Source organism: Haemorhous mexicanus, chromosome 7 (assembly GCF_027477595.1).
Source record: "Haemorhous mexicanus isolate bHaeMex1 chromosome 7, bHaeMex1.pri, whole genome shotgun sequence".
NCBI lineage: Eukaryota > Metazoa > Chordata > Aves > Passeriformes > Fringillidae > Haemorhous > Haemorhous mexicanus.
Window position 1 is genome coordinate 31,377,121 of NC_082347.1, and position 24,454 is coordinate 31,401,574.

The 24,454-nt window shown below is 40.7% G+C and overlaps 1 protein-coding gene across 1 annotated transcript in view; it reads left to right on the plus strand.

Annotated features, from left to right (window-relative positions):
- SORCS3 (sortilin related VPS10 domain containing receptor 3) overlaps positions 1-24,454 on the plus strand; it is a 180,275-nt gene that overhangs the window by 65,582 nt on the left and 90,239 nt on the right. Inside the window, exon 5 of the mRNA XM_059852291.1 lies at positions 18,043-18,116. Within this exon, the coding sequence (XP_059708274.1) occupies positions 18,043-18,116 (74 nt within the window). The remainder of the gene's footprint in view (positions 1-18,042; positions 18,117-24,454) is intronic.

Genomic DNA, 24,454 nt, shown 5'->3' on the forward strand with positions numbered 1-24,454 from the left:
ATTACCACTCCCACATAGGTATTGTCCTGCTTTTCTCTGGCTAAGGCAATTCCCCGAAGATGACTGAGATGGAGTTCAGCAGGCTTTCTGAAAGATGTATCACTGTGTGGCTGCTGGTTACTTTGTTGATTTAAGGACAAATCATAGTTACCACCATTTGCTTTCTCTTAGTAGTATCCAAGGAGTTATTGAGGATATTTCCTCGGTATGAGTCAACACAGCATATCGTTCCTGTTCTTAATTTTTATAGCCAATTAGGACCCTCCTCTGCTTTACTAACTCTCCTGTATCATCACAGAAATGCAGCAGGGCTGAGCCAAGAAATCTGTGTGTATGGGCATGAGCATGTAGCAAGTTCGCAGACCCTGATGTCTTCTCACAGAGTATGAAGCACAGGCTAGAGGAATTTTTACAGGGCTTTAAGCAAACCTCTGTGGGTTAGCTATTCCCCCCTGAGCCGCCATGTGATATTGTATAACTATCAGGTCCTGGGAGATTAAATACATCTTGTGAGTTGAAAATCTTGGATCTCTTCCCAGTAGCTTTGTGTGTACGTGTCTACTTTATTGATAAAATAGCACAATCTGATATGTGCATGTGTTGGTTCTGTTAATGGCCCCCTTAAGTGGCCTTTGGCAGAAGGTGGACACTATGTAAATGTTACAGACAATTTGCTGCAGGTCAGACTGGGTCTCACAGGGAGTGTCCATGTTGACGCTTGGATATATCACCCAGTAAAAAATGGAAAATGGGCCTGCAGCCTCCAATATTTGTGGGTATTTGCAGAAAATACATAGGAAGCCATTTTAAACAATCCTTGGATAAAAATGTGGTAGGAAGGGGAATATATTAAAAAGGTGAATATTGCCTGTTGGAAAGTGTGGGGAGCTGCTCTGTGAAATGCTGTGAAAGCTTAAAGTCTCCCAGTACAAGCTTAAGGTACAGATTTCATTGCTGCCATTCACAGACTGGGGAGGAATGTCTTGAGTTTATCTTACATTCCTGATGCTAATGTGCTGTGTGATTATTTGTCTCATTTATCCAAGAAACCAACTAATTCTCAGTAGGCAAAACTTCCTACACTCTGATTCCTCTGTGGGGAATGGATGAGTCTGGAGGTAGAAATGGAAGGGACTTTCCAGCTCCACGAATTTTCTCTCAGAATGACGTTGAAACTTTCAGAGAAACATGCAAAAACTTGCTTGCATAATTATTTGTTTAAAAGATAATTAAAAAAGAGAATTTGTTTAAAAGAGAGAATATCAGTTAATAGGGAGAGAGATATTTAAAATATTTAAAATTACCGTTGTTAAGAGAAGAAACCCCAGGTATACAACATGGTAGAATCCCACTTTTTCCTTACAGACCAAACTGTGATTTGAAGCCTGCTGGGAATAGGTAAGAGGCAGAATAATTCAGTAATATACCAATTTAAATTCCCCAGCTACCCATTACAAATTCGAGAGCATTGGATAAACAAGGAGTTTGGCAATCAGTGGCTTCTCCCTCCATAGAGCTTAATCTTCAGCAGAAAGTGAACAAAAGAAACTGGGTGTCTCATTATCTCTTGGAATGAGGTGATAAATAAGAGGTGCAAGATAACATTCTGCTGTAGCACCAAGTTGCACTTGGCAGACAGTATCAGGTCTGACTGGGGAGATTCCTTTGGTGTGGGAGATGTGGCCAGTTATCATCTGAAAATTGGATGCAGTGCATGTCACAGCCTTGACTATCTTGACTAGACACTGCTGAATTTATCACAAAAAAAAAAAAAAATCACAGATAAGACTGGGGCTATGTGGGAAAGTTTGTTGGGTTTTTTTTAAATTTTTTTCTGATGTACTAGACACAGAACCACAGCCATGAAGGCAGTGTCTGCTCCAGGTAAAATGCTCCCCTGGAATTTAGGCCCAGTCTTCCAGTATGACATAGGGCAGTAAGGTAGCTAAGGGTGGGGTTGTTTGGTTGGGGCTTTTTTTGACAATGTGCGGTTGGGCAGAATGCTGACAGAGAAATCCAGGGGGAGTTGCTTCTAGAAATATGGACACCTTGTTGCAAGAAGTCATTCATCTTTGGGATTCTTTGTGATGAGCTGTTTTCATCGACACACGGAACAATCCAATTTGAAAAGGATTTCCAAAGATCATCTGGTCTAGCCTTTCATGGGAAGGGGAGCCTAGATGAGATTGTCTAGCACCCAGTCCTGTCTTGAATGCCTCCAGTAAGCACTGCTTGGTCTCAGATTTTTGTGCTCTCTAAGGAAACTTAGGCACACAGGGGCTTCAGGGTTGTGTTTGGGTGAGGCTATTGTACTTTGAGTTGCAACTCCTAATGGTGGAAATGTGATTCCAGGAGAGCAGCTGCTTCTGCAGATGTGCTGAAATTAAGCAGTGAGAGTTGCTGCATGACTGAAGTGAGATGTGACTCTGGCACAGGCCTGTAGGTTTTCTTTCCTTAGGAACTGAGGTATGGGGCTGATGAGGAGAGGCAGGCTGGTGTCTGCCTCACATCTCATTTTGATATAAATCAGCAGGCACCCAGACCTGTTACTTGCTCCTCAGCAGCACTTCTGCTCCTGGAATTTAAATGTAATTGTGGTTGTCAGAAGTTGTTAGAAGTGTGAGTAACTACTCCTTTTATCAACAACAGCTCAAGACTGCACCTCTTAGGTAAAACACAGCTTTTCTTAGCAAGATGTGAACATTACTTTTAATGAGGAAAGTTCTTTTTGCTCCTGCATGGATCCTCATGGTAGAATCACCATTTTATTGCATGATGTGAGAGAACACACCAGGGCTAGTTTCTTTTCATACTTCACTGATATGTGAAGAGCACACAGCCTGTGATTCCAGTCCTATGGATACAATGCTCAGCTTTCATATTTATCTTGTATCAGTCACTTGACATTTGAGCACCCCACAAAATGAAGCTGGAGACACACCTACTGCATTCTTTTCTTCATCCCAAAGGGAAAGAGACTGAGGAAGCTGCCATAATAACAGTTAGTCCCACAGGCCTACCATACTGAGGAAGGAAATAGCATGAGTTTATTGCCCACCAGTAAAGGAGCACACAATGTTTCATGTTTGATACAAGCCATATTATAGTAACTGCTCACAGAAATCTCTGTCATACTGACTGGTCCATTGTATTGCACATTCATATTAAGAAGCAATCCCTGCCTAAGAGAGTTTGCAATTAAACGTGAGGCTCACGGTCAAACTGGTGTCCCCTGAGTATCTCTAGTGTATTCAGGCACGGGTCATTAAAGTGTTTCACTGCCTTACTACCACTGAGAACTATAACAAAGTCAGAAACTGAACGCAGATAGAGTCCTGTTCCCATGACTTAGCCACAAATAAGCCTTTCATCTTTTTGCCTTTTGAATACTCTTCTGAGAACATCAGGTTCTACAAACATATCATGTGTCTGTGTTGCTGGACAAGCCACCTGCCAGCAGCTCTCCCAGGCAGGTGGGGTTCCATCAAACAGATAAACTGAAATGTTAGTAAAGTTAGAAAAACACAAACCAAACATAAAGAACCAAACCCTTGAGATTGGGAATACTTAAAAGCAATTTACAGAAGTCTCTTCTTCAATATGATAATGAACTGAAGAATTGAAATCACTTAACTTCATTTACAAATCATGAATATGTATCAGTGCCTTTAAATGAAAGGACGACTAAAACAGATATAGTGTTTGTTCAATTCATTAAAAGGAAGACAATTTATCAGGAGGTTTTTTCCACTCCTAAACTAAAGTTATATGCAAATGTCAGTAAATCAAGACCTTGCGCTAATTCTGCAGCATGATGAATATTTTTATAATCCTAATTAGAACCAGTCATTTAGTTCAGCAATTTCCCCCAATCTAGCCAATTTGAAATTAAAATAGATGCCTTGATTACAAAACTCATTAGCAAAGAAGCACCCTTTTTGCTAACCAGTTCATTTGGAATGCACAAGCTGAATGAAGTGAGGAGCACTTGTGTTGTCAATTGCCGTAAGTGAAGTGAGCCTTAATTGTTGGCATTGTGAAGTATTTGTATTGCTGCATGTTTCATTGCAGTATAATATATCATTCATTAAACGTAACAAAAGCATTTTTAAAATTTAATTAAGTGGTGTTGGTGCACCAGGTAATTTTTATAAAGTCAGATGTCACAATTGTTTGCATTTGAAGTATTGATGGGCATTACTGTCAGAAAGAAGACGTATGACGCTACATTTGTCATTCTGATTATGGTAGGCCTGGCAGTTTTAATAGGAGATGGGAAATTAAATTATGCAACCTTGGCTCTACTTCAGAAATGCCCAATGAATTTTGTCCTGGCAAAATACTGAACTTTGGGCTTGTGATGATTTGTGGTGGCAAAGAGAATGTAACGGCTTGTGAAACTTGATTTAGCCAGAACAGACTTTCCTATTGCCTTTTATTTATGTTATAGACACTTCATGAGCAGGTTTTACTTTGAAAAGGGAAATATAGAGATAAATGGAGCGAGACACATTTGATGCTTAAATGTGCTCTTCTGCTGGAGCAACCTAGTTTATTGTGTAACAGAGCAAGGATCCTGTGGCTTTTTCCTGGGCCATGCTAAATCATGGCTGTATATTGATTTTATTTGGAGCCTAAGTGGGGTGAAGAGTGGTTATAAATATAGCAGATGGGAATAAAAATGAAGGAGTGAAGAAGGCTGAAGAATAAGAACACCAGGGGCATGATTTATTTTGCCTGACTGTAGAGATCTAAAATGTTGCAATGTATGCCTGCATTGGGTGTCGTGGCTTCCCATCATAGTTGATGGTGATCTACTGAATGGTGTTGATTGATTTCTGGAAGCAAGTGGAGGTGACTCTTTTAGGATGAGGTAAATTGTACCTTGGACTCATTTGTATTGACGAGGCCTCTGCTGAGTGTCAAGGAAGTAATTTCCTTTGCTGAGATGTTACTATTTGCTATATTACCTGAGATTAGGGGACTTGAAACCAGCCCTGCTGTCTGGATGTGTGCCAAATGGATTACAGGGGATTCATATTCCAATATGATCAAAACAGCAAAAAGCATTTAGTTTCCTAGTTCCTGTTATCGTGCCTACAGATTCTAATGACCCTCACCCTGGAGAAGAGAGCAAACATGATGTGCAAGCAAAGAAGGAGTTTGCAACCTTTTGTTTTTCTTTTCCTTGAGGCAGCCAGCTGGATGGATGATGCTGAGGGGTGAAGGTACAGTCCTCTCCCCCTCATCCCCCCAAACAAGAACCTGCACATGTCTGTTACATCACCAGCACCCAAGAAGAGGGGCAGTCTGTGAGGGTGCTTCCAGAGGGGTGCATTTCTGTGTGCTGGACTGGGAGCTTGCACTCAGGAGTAGGAATGGCAGGCCTGGAAATAGCAGGCTGGCCCTTGCTCTCTGTTCTGCCCCTAAGGCTGGGGCGTTTCAGCTCCCTGAAATCAAAGTCCTGTTATACAGTAGAGAGATGCATATCTGAGAGACAAAGACAGAGAAACTCCAGAAGGCAGCAGGCAGGAGCTGATATTTCCTGGCAAAAATTCGAGTGTGGTTGGGGTGGGGTACCCTGTGTGAGAATTTCTCATCAGCTGGTGCTGCAGTAGTAAATGGGCCACAAGGCAGAGAAGGTCCTTCTTTTATGTTATAGCACTGCAGTCAATTAAAAAGCTCATACATTTAATTTCTAATCACTTTGTGTCTATTATGTGAAACAGGTTTATATAATGCTAGAAGCTTGTATGTTTTTTTCTTGGATTGCCCTTTGCAAGCAGGCTTCTCTCTGTTGCTCTTGCCTCTCCTTTTTGAGTCACAACAAACCTTCCCTGTCTCCAGTGCTTGTTTTCAGTGGGGAAATGGACCATGTTCTGATCTGATAGCATACCTGAGGTGCTTTACAAAAGATGTGTGCAGTCACACATGTAGCAGCTGATATTCAGTGTGAGTCCATTGATTTTAGCAGGGAAATGCTGATTAACATCACTGGAAGATCTGACCTGAAAACATGTACAGTATTCTTTTCTCACATAAAACAAGATAGATGTAGTTTATGCCTCCCAGTGCACAGGGCTTTTTTCCCCTAAAATGTGCCTGGTGAGAGATGCAGAGAGCCTGTGTGCAAGTTCTTGTTTGTGTTAAGGCAACTACTTATTTCTGTTGTTCAGCCTTGACATATGAAAATTCATTTATATATTTTTTCTTTTAATTTTCTCATTTTTTCTACCTTTTTTTTTCCATCTGATAGAAACTTCATATAATCAATTTTTCTGGGGAATAGAAGTGCCAGAGGAACAGCTGCAACTCCTCTGTCCCCTCAGTAGGCATGGATGATTCAAATGCCCCATTGCTTAATGGTAATCCAGTGAATGTTTCAGCTTTTCATGCCTATTGTGTCAGTGGTAAAAGAGAAGGCCAGTTCCTGGATTTTTTGGTCTAGCACCTCAGGAACTTCAGTCCCAAGTGTTTAGAAATAATGAATTGGTCTCCTAAAAGTAATGAGTTTGGCAGAGAAAAAATCAGAGAGGTGTTTAAATAATTTCAGTTGTCCTCTCTTACGTGTCTCTGGATGCTTCTGGGACTGAGGATATGTTGAAAACCATATTTTTCAAATGCTTCCCCACTGTTAATAGAATTTGAAATTTTACCATAGGAAAAAAAGGTGGAACAAAACCCCCAAGATTTTCATAATATTCTGATTCCAGTACTGTTCTTCAGCAGGGCATTTATGCTTCTAAGACACATATATTTATTTATGCTTGCCAATGCTGCACATCTTCAGTTGTGTTTTGGTGCATATTTCAGCTGTCTGTCCATATTGGTTGTCTGGGGGAAGAATGGTGACCTGTTTGTGTAGGGTGTGCACACACCCGTGTGCAGGTTTGAAGTTTTGCAATTGAAACTCCACAGTAGTTTTGTGACAGCTACAAGAAGTTCTTCCAGAGTAATAAAACTCTTTAGTTTTGTGTTCAGTTGATTTTTATAGGACTATGGTGGTTGTAAAATGAAAGTTAGGGCATGATGCAGTAAAATTTTGGTTCATTGGGAGTATTGTGGGTATGATAAAAGGATAAGCTGAGGCACCAAAATGAAGGGTGATATGTTTGAGAGGAGGACAATTGATCAAAGAAACAACAAAGCTCAAAGCTTTATAGAAAATCCTTGTGATTCTGTTGTACAAAAGGAGGAAAATGGGATCCTTCCCACAGCCTGCTACCTTGGGCAACTCATTTCTGCCAGAGGTTCAGTGATCATAAACTGTCTGAATATAGATTTTGTAGCATTTTATACTTGCAGTGTTCAAGAGATAAAAGCACGTACAAATAACATGTTAGCAGAATATACTGGGCCCAAGGGGACTTTCCTGCCATATAGAAAGAGAACAACAATGTCATCAAAAGTTTTGCTGCCAAAACAGGACTCTAGTTTTGTCCTCTAACATAGCACTTGCTTCAGGCCAGTTGATTTTCTCAGATCTTGGTGCAAGTCCACGAGAGTTATGCACACATACCCAGCGGCACAAATGTCACGAGTCTGAAAGTTCTGCTGCAAAATTAAGTCTGATATTCCCTAGCTAGATGAGTTGTACTTTTTCTCTAGTGACAGCATGGAAAAAGCTTCTTTATTTTTTCTCTGCAGCCTTCCACTATGAGTTATGCTATACCATCACCATGAACCTAGAATGATATCAGAAATTATAGTTACATTAAATCAAGTTGGATGAGTTGTTGTTGACTATAGTTGTTGCCTTGAGTCGAGTTTGTGTAGTTCTGGGGCTTTGTAAAGGCTTTTTTCTTCACCCTACTTCATAAGATGGTAGGAAGGTTCCTAGAGTTTCAATTACATGGGATAAATGTCTTAAATAGAATAGAATAGACACCACAGAATATTTACAAACCTAGAGAGCTGCTGAGAGAGGCTAGATAAGAGCTTTCTTTTTCTTGCGTGATCTGCAGTTGCAGATTCATTTATTCCAAAGGTACACAGCTTGATTGCAGGAGCTGGGTGATGGATGAATCAAAGATGACAGTGTAAATGGTGTCTGCCCAGCAGCCCAGAGGGATCCCTGGAACATGTGAGTTTCTCATTTGGTGATTTTTCTGGCAGTGATGCCTCAGTGCAGTGACAGCTTCTGCTCCAGCTGTCAAGCTAAATTGTTCCTGATAGTTGCTGGTATTTACAATGATGCTGTTCATTTGGGTTCCTCCAGTAAACAGTCTTGGATTGGGATGAACTGAATCTCTGTGAGGTGCAGGGAGGAATTTCTCATTTTCCATGAGACCGCTTACTCTTCCCTTCCTGCATGTGATCTCTGGCTTGGCTGTGTATGTGTGAGGATGGATGCCTGTAAAGTCAGGTTCTGCTTTTCCCTTCAGTTTTGCCTATTGTCAATGCATGGATTGCCAGAGAATCTGGTCAAAAAGAAATTTGGCTGGCTATAGGTGAACTGAATTACTCCACTGGATTTTAAGAGTTATAGAAAGAGCAGTACTGGAGAATATCTTCAAAACAGCAGAGCCCCTCCTGGAGACCAGAGTTGGCTGTTTAGTAGGAGAGTGAGGCTGAAAGGAATCTAACTTTCTTTATTATATATTCAAGCTTGCAGGAGCCTCTTGATTCATTATAGGACAGGATATGAAAAGTGCGTGGTAAGGGAGATGGCCTAAAATAAAGTATTGTACAAGAGCTGGGGTGTTTGAGCAGGAGATAATATTTGCTGAAGCTGCATCTTCAATGCTATCAGAAATTAAAATTTTCTACCTTGTTTTTATAAAATTTTTGCTCACAGAATTTATTTCATAGCAAGAGTTGTCCTATGACCAACTTCTGTGTTTTCTTTTGGGGGACATAAAAGTCCCATGAACTAAGGTGGGCTTTTCTCTGGGCTGATTTGGTCCAGTATTTGCCCTTTGTCCCAGGCAGCATAAAACACAGGCTGTATGTGTGAGCTGTCCAGAGAGGGATTTCTCCCAGTGCAGAATGTGTACATGTCCTAAGCAGTATCTGTTCCTCTACTGTAGTTTCCCAGAATAGTTTCAGGATGGCATTGGGGGCATATTCATGACCAAAAGAGAAGTGTGGTGGCAGCCTTTAAATGCCTTCTCTGCCCCACAGATCCCTGACAGAACCCACGGCCTCAGGGTGAGGGGGCACAGTGCCCTCATGGGGGAATGGAGTAGAAGAGTAAGGACAGTTTGTGAGATAGCTCTGAAATACAACACTCTGAGAAGTGGGGGGCAGGTTTTGAGGACCTGTGAGGTTTGCTGCTCTTCAGCTGGTGAGATGAGGACTGAGTGGAATGGGCAACTGCACTGTCAGGGCTGATCCCATGTAAGAACAGCATTTTCACCCGGGTGAGATGAGTTCAGGTGTGTGTCTGCTCAGTGTCTGAGGGTGGTGGGTCACAAAAACTGAGTAACCATCCCTGTCTGTGAAAATGCTGATGAATGGCAAACTGCATTGGATGGCAGGTGTGTGTGTGTTAAATAACATACAATTTAAACTGGAGCAGAATACATTGCTTTAATTTTGCCTAATGACACATACTGCTTGAAACCAGACTAATATTTCTTTCAAGCTGTGTGAAGTTTTTTTACATGACCAATGACTACATCTCAGAAAAAAATGCTCTTCCAAATTCAGTTTCAAAACCTATTCATTAATGCCCATGTACACAACTTCAGAAATGTTTTTTTTCCACATGAATAAATAAATCAAAAAATCTTATGTAAGTTTAGAAGGTGGTTTGGTGGTGTGAAATCTATTTCTTCCCCTAATCTGAAAAAAATCCCTCTGCCATTAAATAAATCCTGGTCTGTATAATGTAGAGGTTAACCTACAAATAGTGCCACAGGGTTTGTAAAGGAAGGAGGAGAGGAACAGCCAAGCATGTGATTGTAGCTTTATGTCCCACTTTGGCTAATGCCTCAGCCTCTGCTGCTTTGTCCCTTGTAGTCTTATGCTCAATAAACATGAAAGATTGGTCTGTAATAGCAATGAATGTACCCAGATGCTTGCACTGTAATTAAAGGCATATATCACACAATAAAGCACATTTGAATGAAAAATCTTCCCATTAGACGTGTGGTTCACATTTATTTCCCCTTATTGTTAAACTTCTGGAGTATAACCATTGATGGAGTGTAAGGAGGGACTTCTAAAGGGCTGCAATGTGAAGCCCCCAGGAGCACAGAAAATTTTCCAGTTGGGCTGGGAGGGCACAGAGCTCCTCAGTGCAGGCTGACCTGCCCAGCAGCATTGGCTTCATCCATGTGGTTGGTGGATCCAATTAGCACAGACCTCAGACCCAATGCAGCCTGATGATTTTTAAGTTGAAGAAACTGGAGTAAGGGATCAGCCTGGCTTTGATACAGAAAAATCAGCAGCTGTTAGAGGTGATTCACTCTTTTGTGAATGTTAAAGAGCTGATCTGAGGGGAAAAAGGAGTGAAGAGCAGCCTCTGTGGACAGCAGGAGCAACTGGAAACCTACCTCTGCCTCTGGCTGAGCCTCTTGGATTCCAAAGGAAGAAATTCTGGTAAAGATAACTCCTGGTGCACCTTGTAGCCTCTGGTAGCAGGAGGCAGCTCTGCCATCTCCATCCCATTCTGATCTCTTCATGGTCCCAGTATTGTTCCCTCATTCCTGTTCTCTACTTTAGTCCTCCCTCAAACTCTATAGCTGATTTTGAAATGGTCAAAAAATAATGGATAAAGGAATAAATAAGCAATCAGAAAAGTTAGCCTTCCCTTAAAATGGCATTTCTATTTATAGTACCTTTTGCAAGTTGCTGAATTCTTTAGCAGTGATTGAAATGTTTTTTGATTGACCAAATTGAACATATTTTTTCTCCAGATTTTCAGTTTAAGCTAAAAAATATGGAAGTAATATTTTTCATCTTGTTTCTTCACCACTCTAGCATTTCTGGAGGTAGGGGAAAAGCAAAAAAAAAAAAAAAACATACAGGGCTAAAACATACCTTAAACTCTTTGTGATACTCATTTGTGACTCTGCTCCTGTTGCAGCTGTATCTGGATTTCTTGTTCCACTGGAAATCAGTCATGGAGTAGAAAAGCAAAAGATGGTCTGCTCTTAGCAGAAATACCAAATTTTTGGCTGAGAGTGCTTGGTGCCAATGAGGCTTAAGAAAAATTGAATTGGGCAGGTTTTTAATTGGACTCTTTTTTTCACCAGTTTAATCTACTTTTGTCTTTTTCTTGGACATGAAGTGGCAAAGCAGAGAGAGCCAAGTCTTGCTTTCAGCGTCAGGTTTAAAGTGGACCCATTGAGTGAAAGCACTTTTTTAACTATGAAATCATGAAACATGACATCAGTGCATTGTCTTAACCTGTCTGACTTCATTAGAAACCAGGCTGAGCTATACAATTGCATCCTGAAGTCAGACATTTCCAAAGCATTTGGTCTTTGTTCAGATCCCTGACGAGAGTCTTAGTGTGGTGGGATAGAGACTGAGTTTCTTTTGCCTGGAGACCTAGTCTTACTGATAAGCTTGTGAAGTATTTTTTCTTAAAATGCAAAAAACCCCAACTTCCCAGCTTCAGAAAACTTTACTATTTTTTTTCCTCTCTGTATGGGACAGATGACAAAAATGTATTTAGTATTTAATTTCTTTCTTGACCAGTTTTAAAAATAGCCTATTTCCAGTGTCCCATCTATGATACAACATCTGTAGGGAACTGAGCATCTCTGGTGAGTCTCAGACATGAATCAGTCTGGGCATATTCTCTTTCCATGCCTAAGATAATCTGGCTGTACAATGCTGGAGAAGAACCTCGGGCTGCAATGAGGACTCTTGATGCAGCTTTTAATCACCTGGAAAGGAAATCAAAGTAAAGAGATAAACTGGTCCATTTGTTTTCATTACAATTACTAGTTTTTACTACTCTGTGTAAACAAAGACCATAAATTTGGTGCTGGTAGACTTCTTTCTACTAAGTTCAGCCCCACAAGCTGTTGCACAAATCTTTTGGCTCGAGACGTAGGATTTATTCTTAGCTTCTTTAGTGTGGAGCTGTCAAGGGTGCCTTACCTGAATTGTGGTTTCCAGGCAGCTTGTGACAAGAGAAGAAAAGGATAAACTCTTTTTTTCCATTATTTAAGGCTCCAGAAGCATTTTCAAGTTTCAGATCTCAGTACCACTGGAGCCCTGCCTTGCAAGATGGCAAGGATCGGGAACTCCCTTGGAGGAGTTGGAAAGAGCAAGCACAGACAGTCCTTGAGGTGGTTATCAGCTTGAAGGTGATGTTAGCCTTCTTGTCCCTAAGGGTAACTCTTGACACTCCAGGGGTGTTTCACTGAGGCCCAGGCTGAGGTTAATAGTGGGATAGAAGAAAGAGAGGAATACCCCAATTTTTTCTTTGAATGCAGCCTTTTCTGCTGTGAGCAATAAAGCCACTTCCATGGCAAGGGTTGCTCCTGACCTGGTTTCAGCCACACAACAAGTATTTCAGACCTGAGTCCTGTACCTACAGTGCTGAAGTAACATGTCCTGAGTAACCTGAGAAAGAGGTTTCTATAGACCCCACGGTTTAAACAATGCACTGATGCTGTGAAAGGGAGAGGTATCCATCTGTCCTTAAAAAAAGCAGGGATGGAAGAAGTGATAAAGAAGTAGGGCATGTTCCTGGGGTACCAATAGCTGTCTTCATGGCTGTACTGAATCTATCCTGTCTTCAACTGGCCATTGTCAGACATGGCTTATCTGTTCTGTACTCTAGAGACTGGAAAGTATTGTGAATTTTTCTTCCAGTTCATTTTCCTTCTGGGAATGACCTTTCTAAAATATTAATGATGACACTCTTCTTCTTTTGCAATTGCATTTGTAACACAGAGGTGTAGAGAAAAGATACACCTTCAGTTTTCTCAGAATTTGCAACTTTTTCTGAGCCTTTAATTTTTTTTCTAGAGCTAATGTTTTTTTTCCTTCTGTAGAGAAAATTTAAGACCCTGCAACAGACTTTCTTTTCTGAGTTATCCTTTGCATGCAGTCCAATTTCCTACAGAAATGTTGACCTAATTTTATTTTTCTTCTGCCCCGGTTTGAGTTTTTGGCAGGAACCCTCCATACATCTTGTAGATTTTTCCCACCAGCTCTGGCTGAGAAGGTTCTAGTTTGCTTTATGCTTTTCTGGGATCAGAGCCATCTTTTCATGTAAGCAATCAGAGCTACTGCTTGGGATCATGCTCCTCTGAGGCCAAGCAGGCCAGGCTAATCTGACCCTCCTCTTCCATAATGTGTCAGCTGCTGCCAAGTTATTCCCACTAGACCCACTCTCACCCTGATGCATTTATTTTGAATACATCTTTCCATCATCAGCTGTATGTATTGTCTGGAGGAAGTATAGTTTTTTGTGTAATAAATGAATTATTCCTCTAAATGCATGTAGTTCAGCTGATCTTCCTCACTTCATCTGACATCATTTGCACTCTTGGATGACTGGCAGTAGGAAAACTGTAGAGTGTCTCACCAGATGTTTTCTCAGGCCAATAGACCTGATTTCATAGCATGTTCCTTCTTACATGTGTATACATGAAAGTCTATAAATATCAAAGCTCTGGCAATTTCTTTAGCCTGTTTTCTATTGCTTTTCAGTCTATAAGTGACATCTGTACATGCTTCTTGCAGTGATGGAGTGTACCCAGGATATTGTATGCTTAGTCTTTCTTGGGCTTGCCTTCAAAGTTCATTTTTCTGTGTGCTTCCCCCATGAAGACCAAACAGGTAATGAAATCCATCTCAGCCAGATCGTACGTCTCTGGTGGGGTCATCTCCTTCTGCACTAGTCACTGTGAGCTTTTTTAGTGTCTGTCAGGAGAGGTGGAAGATTCTAAAGCTTAAAAAATGAGCAGTTTTAGAAGTCTTACCTGTCTAAAATTGAGCCTTGGTGACTAGTTCGGACATGGATAAATAACATCAGGGGGTTGAGTCTCTCCCTGTCTTTCCTTCATTGCTCGTTCTTCTCTACTCTCTCCGTAACTGGAATTGAAGCAGACCAGTTTCTCTTGCTGTTCCAGTTCTGAGAAGCTTTACTTTTCCAGAAAACCTAAAACCCTTTTTTTTTTTTTCTTCCTAGCTCTCATTGGTAAGATAGACAAAACACCCAAACCAGATTACCCACAACCCTGAACAAGATCTTCCAAGCCAGCCAATGTGATGTGTCACCCTGAGAGTTTGTACTGGAGAATTGCAACAGCATTTTTCACATGCAGCACTGTGTATCTATAGCCTCTTTTCTTTACAGTTCTGTAATTCTGAATGTGTTTCTGGCATGTTGCTTGTGTTTGTGGCACAGAATCTGACACCAGGGAGAAAGCTTCTTCTTTAAGGGGCTTGCCAATTTACTTGGGAACAATGCTGGTGTGAAATAAAATGTTGCCACTGTTCTTAGAGTTTGAAGACAAAGCATTCTGCCTGTGGTACATAAAATCCTTATGATTCAGATTTGTGCTGAGCAAAACAAGCAGGAGTTAAGGTCTGGCCTGTAGTGAAACAAAGTTGGGTATCACTGGGGCTGCCAATGTCTTTCCTCGCACAGATTGTGTTCTTGGTGAGCTGCAGAGCTGTGTTGGTGGATGTGATATGTTTGGTGCTACAGTCCTTGAGTGGGGAGTATCGTGATGCTGTTTGGATAAATATTTGCCATTTACCTTTTTGATGGTTCAGCCTTTCCTGTTGCTAGTGATACGTCTGACCATAGACTCCTGAGTGGAGGCAGAGTCAGATCCTCTGCATGCCACTCTTTAGCTGCATCAAGAGACAAGACCAGCCCAGACAAACATAAAGACCTATAATGGTCTTAATTTTTCAGTCACCAGTGTAAGTCAAATAACAGAAGGAGGCTGCAGAAGGGCCATACCCTCACAATACCACCCCCATGGTACACTGGAGTCCACCCCTCTTGAACCACTGTGTTGGAGTGCTCTGGGATGTGCAAATGCCAGAGATTACTTGTCACTAAAGAGCCAGAGCAGAGCATTAAAATGGGAAAATCTTGGCACCATACCTACATAATTTTTTTCCTTTGCTTAGTATTCAGCCTTAGGAGAAATTAATTTATATTGAATTTGGCTGTACTTGCCACTAAATTTGTTGTCTTTTCTAGAGCTTGTCTTCTCCCGTGAAGGGAGATAAACAAAAAGTATATGTATATATTCAATTCTAATGCATACTAGAAATCCCTTTATTGTATGTTTTATTTATTTATTCAACAATAACCTTTGCATTTGCATCTGTAAATAATACTATAAAACTGAACTGGGCCAGAGAGGCCTTTTAGGGATTTGTTCTGTCATACAGCTCTAAGACTCAGTCATCAGGTTAAAATTTGAAGTGGATACCCAGAGTAAGTAGGTGAATATTAAAGAAAAAATATTAAAATTAATAATATCCTCTTTATCTCTTTATCTGAAATCACATAAAGGCTGCAAGTTCAGTTTAATCCTTCGGACATCAGTCAGTCTGAGCTTTAAAAGAGAAAAGAAAGAAAAAAATCCAGACCAATAGCTGGTCTCTGGTTTTTAACTTGATACAGAGTGGGATGCTCCCTGAAAGAGACACTGGAAGACATGAGTGGTTGAAAGAGATTGTGCTTCATGTCACTGAGCTTTCTGTAGCTACTGCTGTTATGCTGCTGCAGAAGAAAAGGAAATGCCAGGGGCAAAAGATAAAAGAGAATCGAAGGAAATGGCTGTATGTAGTTAATCCTTTCCTCTCATGGTGAGAATGGTTAATCCATTGCAGAATACAATCAGGATGCTAGACCCACTTGGACTCGCTTGTGAGCATGACTTAACTGGGACTAAGTTGCCTGAAGCCTGGCTGACTTGCACCTGTAGTCAAAACATACAAAGGATAACCAAATTGTTTGATACAACTGATGCAGCTCGGTCCGTGCTGAGGTCCTTGTATATGTAAACCATGTTCCGTGACTCGAGGAGTATTCCTGGCAGGAACTGTGCTAAAGTCTGGTTTTGACTTTGGAGTTTGGATTCTCAGTTATTGTTTGTAAAAACCTGTGTGTTCTGAGAATTAGTTATCTTAATATTGATGCTGAGTTCATAAGCCTAATCTTGAATTTGGACAAGGAATTTTCTTTTCCTAGCTCCTTTAATTAAAAAGACAAGTGATGCTTTGTTGCTTTATTTTATATCTACACAGAATTCCTTTTACAGCAGAGGACTATATCATATTTTTTTAGACAATCACATGAAAAGCAGAGGAAATCTGGCTGTTGTGGAATTGTAGTGCAGTATGTTACCCTATCTAGAGACAGTGCTAAAGAAATATGGCCAAATTAGAATATTCAGATAATATCTGATCTCCTGAAGAACATGGGGCAGAAAATCTTTCTTAATATTTCTTACAAGCTTAGTGCTGTTGGCTGAAGTTTACATAATTGGAGCCCTTTTTGACTTGAAGATTGAAGGATGCCTGCTTCCATATCTTTCCTCTGTGTGTGTTTTACTGGCAGTTTCAGTTGTTACTGACCAGACTGGCATTCCTGTTGGCAAAAATGCAAAGGCCTGATTGTTTTGTCTTTACACATAGCAGTTACATTAGATACTTGATGGAGTCTGAATTTCAGTTTCTGACTTTCTTTTGCTGACTATGCAGTGATTTGGTTGTGTAGTTGAGTACAAACATAGCAAGAATTAATTAACTGCCTCAGGCTTTGGACACTGCTCAAGCAGCCCTTTCCAATCATCTTTCTAAATTATCTATGGTCTAGCTCTGATGTGGCTGCTGCCTCTCTGTGGTCAAAGATGCTGCCTGTTCAAGAAATGTTAATATTCAGTGTGAGCACATGTGGTTTATCTTCCCAGTCACTCTTAGCCATCCATCAAAGCGGTGCCACAGGACATCACTAGGTTGTGAACCCTTCCAATTTGAACATGGACCTGCCTCCAATTTGCAAATCCAGTTACTCAAATCCAATGCAATGCAGAATCTCATGCTCAAATGATAGCATTTTCCCATTAGGGACTTAAATTTTGCTATTACAAACGTTGAAGTTTTTTCAGTTCCCTTATCTACCTCCTTTGCTGGCAATCAACCCTTGTTTTGTTAAGCCAGAATATATATCAGATGAAATTTATTTGAAATACTGATCAAAATGCTTCCTGATACTTAGTTCTCTGTGATCTAGTGGTAAAGCATAGTAGTTATTTCTCAAAGCATATTTTTTTCCTCTGAAGAACCAAATTTGCTCATAGTTGGAGAAAAAGAGCTTACATATGTTTTGATTGTGAGAGATGCATTGTGGGTAAAAAAAAATTACATAGAGAATGGTGTTTGTGGTATTAAGCAGAACATACATGAAGCAACATATGTCTGAAACTCAGTGTGGAGTTGCAGGGAAATTTGGTTACATTACAGCTGTGTCAAGAAAGACTCAAAAAGATCATTATATCGAAAATTTGGCTTTCAAGAAGACTCATGTCACTATCTTTGGTGTTTAACTAATGAGCAGGTTGATTTCTAACTCATCTAAAATTTAGACCTCGTTCTCAATATTAGAAAATATAAATTAGGAGCAATTTACTTTTCAATACAGAAGAGATCTGATTTATTCCATAATGGCATGACCTTGAGGATAGAGTCACTACCTCATCAGAGTCATGTTGACTAATCTGATTTGTCTCTCATTCTATTTGATACTAGGGACTCACATGTCACCTGCTTCCTATTAAGCAAAAAAAGCCAGGGGAACAGCCAGCTTTGTTATATGGCAGTCAGAGTGAATGTGTTGACAGCTGAAATTTGGAAGGACAAAGTTGTTTGACAAGGTTTGGGAAGAAACAACCTGCTTTTGATTCTCTGGAGCCCAGTGTGGTTTAAGAGTAAAAGGAAGACATTAGCCTCCCCTGGCAGTGAGGGTGATTAGTAATTGTGTTTGATTATTGTGAACAATCCATTCATGTTCTTTAATCTGAGCTGATCTTAATACTTTACCTAGCAACAGTCTTCCTTCTTTTTCCTCAAAGTTTATACTTTCTCTCTCTCTCTGTCTTCCAGCTGTACAGCTCCATGGACTTTGGAAGAAAATGGCAGCTCATGCACGAGCGGGTGACACCAAACAGGTTTTACTGGTGAGTTAGGGCCACTGGCTTGGCTTGATTTGGGTGGGTCATGGAGGGGAGAAGGGCATCTAACTTGAAGGGATTGGTTGCTTTACCTGAACATGAAATATACCCTTGGTTTTGTTAATCATCAATGCTATAAATTCAGTCCAGAGAACATACCTTGCAGTGCAATAGTCTCTTTGTTTGTATTTCTGTCTGATAAAATGTGGTGTCTTTTACAGAGAAGTACAAGTCTTTTGATAATTGCAAAACTCCTGCTTGTTCATTGTACACCTGCCTAGAGTAACACAGAGGAGCTGCCCAGTGCCTCAGTGACAAACCTGTGACCATTAGACTTCCTATTTTTCAGCCCTTCAGAGAGTTACTTTAGCCTAGAACACAGTCTTTGTGCAGAGCCAGCCCCTCTGACCAGTCTCCTTATGCAATCTTGGTGAGAAGGGATGATTCATCTGCTTTAAATCACTCTCTGAGGAGCCAGTTTTATCATAGTGACTAGTGAAAGCCCAAGATCTGCAGTTTGCTAAAAATCTGCTTTGTGACTCAATTCCTTCTCATTTCCCAAGTGTCAACCTCTCAAATTGGAAGAGTGTCTTAAAATCAGATGATGAAACAAATTTAGTTCCTATCTCCGGGCTCAGCCATCTCAGATGCATCTTTTCCAAACTTCTCGCACCATGTGAAGGCTTAAGAATTGACTTTTAGAGATAAAAAGAAAAGTGTAGTTCTTCTGTAGTCGAATTTAGGATTTGGGGCTCGAATCAGATTCTTAATGCTGTACTTGCTATATGCCAGATGATGGGGGGTGTGTGAATGTGTAGAAGTGCTGATTTACAGGTCTGTGCATAGCTAATAAAATTGCCAGGTCCTTAAGAACCAAAAAAATGGTAAAATTAAGGAACCAGAGGGTCACATTTTGGACCGTTAAAAATAAAAAGGACTTGGAAAACTTAAAAATTTACTCCCAATTACAAAGCATTATACATATCTGTATCTATATATCTTAGAGTCAAATTCCTGTAGAAATTTTTGCACCTCATTGAAAGTCCCAGGAATCCAGGCACAAAATATTTATAGATTATATTTTCAGTATTTCCACACCTTGCAGTGGAGGTAGACTCCTCATTTAAAATTATCTACCTTCTTCTGGATCTTTAGTTTCCAGAATTTAAAACATTGATTTTGGCACCAGGTCTAGAGATTTCCCTTTGTGTCTGTGAGGAATCCGGACACTGTAAGAAGGTTTTGAACACTGAGGAAAGGATTTAAGGTTCCTAAGGCATACAGACCTGCAAAATATATCAAAGGTCTTGAACCTTGTCTGTCCATGTTACAGACAGACTGGTTGAATTCTTTCAAATACAGAGCTTCTCAAGGGGACCTGTGTTTTCTGCCCAGTCAGCTAAACAGCTGTGAATATCCCCTGTCCATCTGTCTTTAGAGGCCCTGCCTATGCTTGCTGAGCAGACATGAGGATCACCATCCTGAGCAGAGGACAGAGGACTATTTCATAATGTAGAAAAGGAAGTTGTTTTCCCTCCTGGTTCTGGTGGCAGGTGGATGATTGACCTAACTATCAAAAATCCTTTGATCTCACTATTCATACTGGCTGCACATGACAAAGGCGAGTGTAGATCCTCTCCAAGTGCATCCTTCTGTAGAGCAGAATAGCTGATCCTTGGAATAATTTTACCCTATCCTTCAAATAACACAAGTGAGCTTAGCGGGGAGGCTTTCTTGAAGGATAAAATACAAGGGCTAGCTGACTTGGGAAGAAAAGCTGAACCTCTTTTTCAAGGACAGGTTGTGATGTGCCTTATTTTCAACTTCCATATAATAATAGTTAATGGAAATTGCCTGTTTGTCCATTTGACACCCAAATGTTTATTGTTTTTCACAGTCTACCTAATTTTTCGTTTTCTTTTGCTGCATGGTTTGAACACTGTGTTTTAGCAGTGTGTTATGCAAAGTCTGTGTTTCAGGTGCCTTTTTCTTTTAGGAAATGTACAAGTCTTCTATAGTTAAAACTCATAAGACATAGACTTAGAAATCTTTATTCCACTCAGAAACAGTAGAGTCCCATGGAGAATAAGCTTCCCAAGAGAGTGAATTAGGTTTTTCCCTGAGTGGGAGGGATTTGAAACAATCCATAGTGCAGGTATAAGAGGTATTGAAACTGTGGAACATAATAACTCTCCTTAGCTGATTTATTTCTCTTTTTTTCTTTCTTTCCCTTTAAAGCTGCAAACTGTGATGGTTTGCAAATTCTGGCTTGTAAGATCTTTACAGAAAAAAAAAATGCAAGAAAACATTTTAGCCTCCGAAATTTGTTGATTTCTTTTCAGTGCAATAAAAAAGAGAGAGAAAAGTGGGTATAGCTGTAAGTTTCAGAGGGACGTAAGCCACTACTCTGTGAAGCTCAGAGAATCATAAAATAGTATAGGTTGGAAAGGACCCTAAAATAATCTAATTCCAGCTTCCCTGCTAGGGCCAAGGGCACCTTCCACTAGGCCATGTTGCTCAAAGCTCCATCCAGCCTGTCCTTGAGCACTTCCAGAAATGGGACATCTGTGACTGCTCTGGGCAACCTGTTATTTTGTCTCATCAGCCTCACAATAAAGAAGTTATTCCCATTATCTATTCTAAACCTACCATCTTTAAATTGAAAGCCACTACTCTTGTCCTATTACTACATGTTCTTGTAAAAGCTCCCTCTCTTTAGCTACTGAGAGGTGCTGTAAGTTCTCCTGGAGCCATGAGGTTCACACAGAGCCACCTCTCAAGTCTGTCAATCTCTCTCTGGTTGCCCTCCCTTCCCTCTGGTGTGTTAACTGCAGCTCCTAGCTTACCTGTGGCCTTTCCATGTCACCAGCCTATCACTGTCCTTGTCATCAGTCTATCAAATGCTACATTATTGAACCTTTGAATTAAAACTTCCATGAAAGTTGAAATAGTAATTGTAGGGAGATGCCAAAATGAGACAAGCTGCTTTTTTGTGCTGCTTTGCATTGTTCATTAGCAGAGGCTCAGGTAAGCATCCTTCATGAAATGGGACAGTTTCCACCTGATTGGAATGCAGCTGGCTCTATCTGGGGCAGGCTTTGCTGAATGTGTTTGTCTTCAAAACATGACTTTCATCTCTCAGGCTGCTTTGAATGGACTTGTGAAGACTATAAACTTCACCCAGTTCATGTGATCAGTCAACCTGACAAGAAGAGGTCTTATTTTTCTCCCTGAGATCTTTCAGAATAATTATACCTTCTCTGAGAGACCTCACACATAGAGACCTTGAGGCCAGGAGAGAATCATGATTGCTTCAGAGCTTGTGGGACTGGGATGTGAATTTTCCCTCAGCAGAGTACGCACAACCTCTCTGCTAGTCACGGACACATGAGTCACTCTGTGTATTTTTTGGTGTAGCTCTAGCAGGCAGCACCTGTGATGGTTCTCCCCTGGTAAAAACCAAAGCCGTAAGCTCCAATCCCAACTTGTGGCATTGCATCCTGGCTCTTGCTTTCAGCTTCTTTCCTTAGTCATAGTTGTTGGTGCTACTCACTGGTTTGTAGTTTTGTGTTCTCATTCATTATGGATGCCACATGTCCAACTGTTCATAGGACATCTGTCATGGGTTCCTGAGCCCGCTCAAAGTTTGTGCATGAGCTGAGATTCACCCCTGGGCCACTCACAGTTATAAAAAAACCTAGGATTTGAATTCTCTACTTTGGTAGTAGTGATTCATTTGTTAACTACACCCACTGATGACAGTGGCAGAGCTCGAACAGAATGTGTTACTTGATGTGTGTACAGGCATCCTGATTTGGCTCCCACGTGCCTTGGCCTCAGATTTTAATAACTTAGGATCCTGTAAGACTGGAAATAGCGAGTTTACGCTAATGTGATGCAGAAATTCCAAGATCAATCAAGATAACTGAAACCAGCATGGGTGCAAAGTTTGTTAAAATCCTACTCAATGTTCTTTTCTTTCAGAACACATTTCTGCAGCTCCCTCTGGGCCCTGTTCATTTAATATCACTATAACTTAGACACCTGTGCTGCCATGTGGAGGGTATGAAAAAATAAAGCCTGTATTATGTACTGTAGAAATGCTGGGAAAGCTTTCTCGCCTGTAAAACACATGGTCTGTTCTGCTGACTAAATACTGTTGCTCTCCTGATAAAGATTCGTAGGACTGGAATTGTCCTTAAGTATTTTTTTTTTACTACCTCTGCCTTTTCCTGCAGCAGCACAATGGGACCAAGCAGGTGGGCAGGATGGTTTGGTTACTGGAGCATCCACCAAGCTCTTTGCTGGACCACAGCTTTTCCCTGTCACCTTGGGTGACTCCAGCTGACTTTGCCCTTGTTACCCTGTAGGGGAGACTGGGATAGGAGAGCACCTTGATGACTGCAGTGGGTGAAGTAATCAAATAAAGTAATATGAAGAGCCACAGCAGTAGATTAAGAGCATGAGATTGTACAAGAGAATGAAAAGATGCTTTAGTGGCATATGAAATCCTTTTGTCATGTTTAATTCTTTCAAATACAGAGTTTCTCAAGGGGACCTGTGTTTTCTGTCCAGTCAGCCAAAGAGCTGTGAATATCCCCTGTCCATCTGTCTTTGGAGGCCCTGCCTATGTTTGCTGAGCAGACATGAGGATCACCATCCTGGGCAGTGGACAGCACTGTAATTCTTTGGACACCAGCACCCTTTCTTAGGGTCTCCCCAGGCTTTTGGCTTTTGTTTTTTGGAAAACACATTCCTCTTTCCTGCCTTATGTCATCATTGAGGAATATGAAATGGTGGATGTGGAACTAATTTCCTTGGTGTGGTTTTTATTTTTAAGTTTTTTTTGGGTTTTTTGGGGGGTTTTATTGGTGTGGTTTTTTTTGTGTTTTTGTTTTGTTTTGTTTTGTTTTGTTTTTGTTTTGTTTTGGTTTTTTTTTTTTGGTCCTGTTATTGCTAGACATTTCCCATCTCTCATTTATTTTTTCCCTCGTGCTCTCTGGGACTGTGGGTGATTCTCTCAAAGCCTGGGAGCAGGAAAGTGGGGAATATCCATTTCCATAGAAGAGAGAGAGAAATCTGTGCAGAATTTCTGATGCCTCTGGCACTTCGGATACTTGGAGCCCTGAGGTCAATGTGAAGCATGAGTCTAGTCAGTAAAAGCTACTGAAATACACACTAGTGATGAAAGTTGGACAGAAAAGACCAACAAGGCAGGAAGGGAGAGAGGAGGAAAATAGGACATGCACTAGCATGGGTTCAAGGAGCAGCGTTTGTATTTGCAAGTATAAAAATTAGTTGTATCAAGCAGTTCTGAAATACATTACTGATTCCCTCAGCAAATCTCCCCAGAATTTTATTTTTCCCTTTTTTCCCATGATAATCAACCAGATTTATGTTTTGTTTTGGAATTTTTTTTTTTAATATGTGAATGCCAGCCACACTCATTTTGATCTGTGAGAGTTAAAAATTGTGAGACAGGAACACTGTCACTGAAAGAAGGAAAGAGGCTGTGTGTCCACTAACTTAGGCTATGCTTTGGAGTTAAAGGTTTTCTGTCACAGTTGTTTGAGGAATGAGACAACAAATTTTGTCATTCAAGGTCAAGGTTTTCAGTCTTTTTTGTGATTTTGGATAGGAGAAAGTAATAAAATGTATCAGCCAGTGTATTTCTTTTTAGTTGCAGCCTGAATTTTAGGATGCCTTTAGTGAAGCCTAGTTTGGATATCTGAGAGTAGTGTGGCAGAAGTTAAGGGGTTTGCCTCAGTTTTTCTAAAGGTTATTGTCTAGGTTTGCATTTACCTTCACACAGATGTTTGTGTCTGTTTTTATTTCTTCATTGTGACAGCACTGATATTTCCTAATTCCAGTGCCAATTTTGGTCCATGCAGACTGTTTCAGCAGCAGTTCCAGTAGTGACCTTTGGATACAGCTGACATTACCTTTCCTTGCCTAGTTTGTCAGCAAAGAGATGGTTAGTCAAATATGTGCCTGCCTCTCCTGTGAATCCCACTAATCATTAACTGCCAGATGGTGTCATTGCACAATGCTGGGGAAACATTGCCTGATTTTTTACAGCCAAGTTTAGTGTTAGGAAAACATAGTCTTGTAAATGTCAAATTGACTCTTAAATCATCCTGCATTAGAGTTTTTCAGAATTAAAACCATACCATACAAGGAGCTATGGGTAAAGGAATGACTCCGGTTTGGACACCTACGAGCATCACCAAGGCAAGTACCCAGTGCCTATGACTGGAGCCTCCCTTGGGCTAATGACTCAATTGGCTCTGGAAAGGGACTTGCTTCTCATGCCCTGTGGGCAAAAACACCCAGGAAGTTTTTTT